Below are 4231 nucleotides of genomic sequence, written 5' to 3' on the forward strand. Positions count from 1 at the left end.
TTGTTGTATGTAAATCATTATCATTTTAAAGCTACATCTTTTGAACAGTTTGAACAAAATACTTAAATTGTTATTTTAAATATAACATTACAGTGTCGACTTAAATATAAATTTCAATTCCACTTAAAAAACCAAAGAATATTTTGTAAATAGTTCAAAGTGATAAATTTTAGTGATAAAAGCAAAACTAAATTATAATCTCAATTTAACTAAAATACTTTCTAAAAATATTTTTATAGTCGTTAAAAGTTTTCAAATAAGTAGCTTAAAATAACTTACAATAACAATAGTTAAAATTAACTCTATATAAATGATTATATTGTTACCTTTAAAATAATAATAATAAAAAACAATGTTTGATGTTTTAAATAATATAATGATAAAAGTTAAAACATTAAACAAATAAATTAAAAAAATTAATTAACAATAACAATAACTATAAATAACATTAAACCATATATTATATTTAATATTATTAATGTATAACTCGCGCATAGAAGTCATTCAAACGATTGAGATTATGCAATTATAATAGATGTATATATTATCATATAATTCAAAATAATCAATATATTATATCAATTTAGTATACGATTTATTATATCAAATTTAACTACAACCTTATTGCTATATGAAGAAAAAAAAACATATATTTGTAAAGACTTCAACTATATAGGTATTTATGTGCAACGCGTGGACATTCGCCTAATATATATATATATATATATATATATATATATATATATATATATATATATATATATATATATATATATATATATATATATATATATATATATATATATATATGTGTGTGTGTGTGTGTGTGTGTGTGTGTGTGTGTGTAAAATGGTTTTGTGAAAAGAAAGCTAAAATTTGTGTGTTTTGTTGAACACAAGACAAATTAGAACCCAAAATTTAAAAAACACATACTTGAGAAAACCGTGTCTCCCAAACGGATGTGTCGATCCACTTTGATGGGCATTTGACAGTTTGAGTGATGTGGTGTGCTTGGAAACGTATGAATGTGATGTGGACAGAAGCAAAGAAGAAGGGTTTATATAAAAGCAAAGGCCTTGAAGGAGAAACGACGATAAGAAAGATTGAATCGACGTAGTGGTAGGTTGCAACGTTCTAAGGATTCGCTACGTGGAGGTATTGCAGCAGTGCCAAATGGTTTTGAGCGCCACCAGGAAAATAGGCGTTTTGTATATAGTAATGATATAATGAGAGGGGAATAAAAATGACACTACTATTTTATTCAATTTGGTGCAAACAAAATGTGTCGTTAGTATATTGACTGATAATCTTCATTTATCTTAAAATTGAGTGGAAAATAGTATTTGAAGTGGAAAACATGATTTAGAGTGATGTTCAAGTTGTCCGGTAAAGGATAATCATGAAACTATAAATAGAGTTAACCTCTTTCTTATTATCCTCTCGCACCACTCTTCCTTAGAATTATAGACTTGTAGTCTCTCTCTACCAAGATTACTCGGCCTCCCTCTTTGTTTTCTCTTTTTTTTTTTTTTTTTTTTTTTGCGTGTGACAAAGAGGGGCACGAGAGAGATGGGGAAGAAGCATTACTCAGTTGGATTATGGGACATTAAGACCATGTTCAAGTGTAGCGTAGTCATGTTCTTAATTGGAGGATTAGTGACTTTAAGCTTTTATTACAGGAACAATAATCAAGAAGCAATAAATAGCAAGGATAAGGTTACTCTTTCTACTATGACTACGAGTAAGATTACGAATGATGATGAAAATACGAATAGAATTACAATTACAAAAACAAATAAAAGAGTTTTTGATCATCAGAGAAGACTGAAGCTTGCACCACTGTCTTTAACGGATACCTGTGATTTGTTCTCCGGCAGATGGGTTCATGATAACAATAGTCATTACCCTTTGTATAAAGAAGACGAGTGCCCTTATCTCCTTGGTGATTTAGCTTGCTTAACATATGGCAGAAAGGATTCTAAGTATCAGCAATGGAGGTGGCAACCCCATGGCTGCGACTTCCCTAGGTCTCTCTCTCTCTCTCTCTCTCTCTCTCTCTCTCTCTCTCTCTCTCTCTCTCATGAATGCCCGATGTTATTAACATTTTTGTCGATTATCTTTGCTTCTTATAATGCCTTTTCCTTCGTCAAGTGAATAGGTTTGATGGCAAAGCAATAGTAGAGCGATTAAAGGGTAAAAGGCTACTGTTTATCGGTGACTCTGTTAACAGGAACCAATGGGATTCGATGATGTGCATGCTCCATTCATCAATCCCAGGGAAAAAGAAAGTTAGCTTGGGGGGTACTTTGAATAATACCTTGTACACCTTCAGAGCCATTGTAAGTCCTAAGTTTCCTTTCGCACCTTCTGCACTTCTCCATCTGTTGCCACAAAAGTCGTTTTTTTCTTTTAAATTATGCGACCAACTAGTCATTGATACAACACAGGACTACAATATCTCAATTGACTACTACTGGGCTCCAATGCTAGTCGAATCTAATGGCGATGATCCATCAAACCATCGCCTTGACCATCGAATTATTCGAATCAAAGCCATTGAGAAACATGCCAGGCATTGGGTTGATGCAGATATACTTGTCTTTAATACGTATCTTTGGTGGAAATTACCCATAATAAAGTTATTGTAAGTTTATATAAGTATCACCTCTACGAAACGTCAATATGAAACTAACATGTTAAGTCTCTTTTGGTTCCATGTCAGGAAGAGTCCTGGATCATTGCTGGGTGGTCCTAATCAAGTTTACGATGAAATTGATAATCTTCGTGCCTACAAAAAAGTTCTGGAAACATGGTCGAAATGGGTACACATCCATATCGATCCTGCAAAGACAAAGATGTTTTTCATGGGCCTTACAGCAACTCATTCAAGGTACTTAATTACAAAACCTTTTTGTTTTTCCTTTATGGTCATTTTCTCATTCGAAGTGTTACAAATATCTCTTGAATTTGTAGGGCTAAAGACTGGGGAGGCAAGAAGCACGGAAGCTGTTATAATGAAACAGAGCCTGTGATGGAAGACGGATTCTGGGAAAGTGGAACGAATCAGCAAATGTTGCAAATATTGGAGTCTTTATTGAGTAAACTGAAAGCCAAGGGAGTGAATGTGCAACTGATAAACATAACACAACTAACACAATACAGAAAAGATGCACACCCTTCGGTCCATAGGAAGCTATGGAGTCCCTTAACCGATGCTCAAAAGAAGAACCCAGAAAGTGTTTCGGATTGTACACATTGGTGTCTCCCTGGAGTTCCTGATATTTGGAATGAACTTCTCTTAGCTTACATTTTCCCGATAAACCCACCAACAAATAAATAACGGTAAGAAACCAAAGAAAACTGTTCTTGATCATTTTTTCTGAACTTTTGGATTCTAATTTTTTTGAAGTTATTAGCCTTGTTGATTGTTGAGAGAGTGTTTGGTTTAACTTTTCACAGGCAAGAAGTCTTTTTTGTAAAAGTTAGAAAAGTCACGATTACGTCACTTTTCAAAAAGACGTCATTTCATCTTTTGTAAAAGTTGGAAACCTAACATCTTTTTTATTTTTAGAAAAAGATAAAAGTAAGTCACTTTAAAAGCTATGACAAACACCATCATCTTTTGTAAAAGTTGGAAACCTAACATCTTTTTTATTTTTAGAAAAAGATAAAAGTAAGTCACTTTAAAAGCTATGACAAACACCCTCGTATTCTAGGGATGTGTTGTTTTTGTTCATTGATGTAACTCGGATATAAAACTGAAAGGTTGTTTATTATGAAAAGTAATGTTGAATTGTTGATTTTTCTATAGTTTTACTAGTTATTCACTAATAACTAACATGTGGTGTTCTTGGTATGGTGAAACAGTCATGTCATCAGCATACCACAAGGTGGTGCTTGTATACCTTGCAGCCTTATACAATAACTGTATAACGATGTAGTTAAGCACGGATACCATGGGAACCTTAACTGCACCGAACATGTTTTCTTAGCTTAATATAAGCTTAGCAATTTTCCATTTACAAAAAATTACAACACAACGGACCCATAAATGATGAGCCCACCATATAGATAATTGGTGCACAAATTAACACATGGTTTAAACCGGTTCCTGTTTAAAAAAAATGTTTCTTAAAAAATCATTTTCGGTTATAATAGGTTTGGTTTTTCTAATTTTTTTTAGAAGTGAGATTTTGTTTAAAATTTTTGGTTTCAAAAAAAAAAAAAAAAA

General features: G+C 32.4%; 1 protein-coding gene across 1 annotated transcript; it reads left to right on the forward strand.

The window, feature by feature from the left end:
* Positions 1–1401: 1401 nt before the first annotated feature.
* LOC111898291 (protein trichome birefringence-like 34) lies at positions 1402–3746 on the forward strand. Its single transcript, XM_023894209.3, has 5 exons — positions 1402–2027; positions 2159–2339; positions 2448–2644; positions 2723–2890; positions 2974–3746. Exons 1-5 carry the CDS (start codon positions 1570–1572, stop codon positions 3338–3340), a joined length of 1371 nt encoding a protein of 456 aa, XP_023749977.2. The 5' UTR covers positions 1402–1569; the 3' UTR covers positions 3341–3746.
* The last annotated feature ends 485 nt before the right edge of the window (positions 3747–4231 follow it).

This window comes from Lactuca sativa, chromosome 9 (genome assembly GCF_002870075.4).
Source record: "Lactuca sativa cultivar Salinas chromosome 9, Lsat_Salinas_v11, whole genome shotgun sequence".
Taxonomy (NCBI): Eukaryota; Viridiplantae; Streptophyta; class Magnoliopsida; order Asterales; family Asteraceae; genus Lactuca; species Lactuca sativa.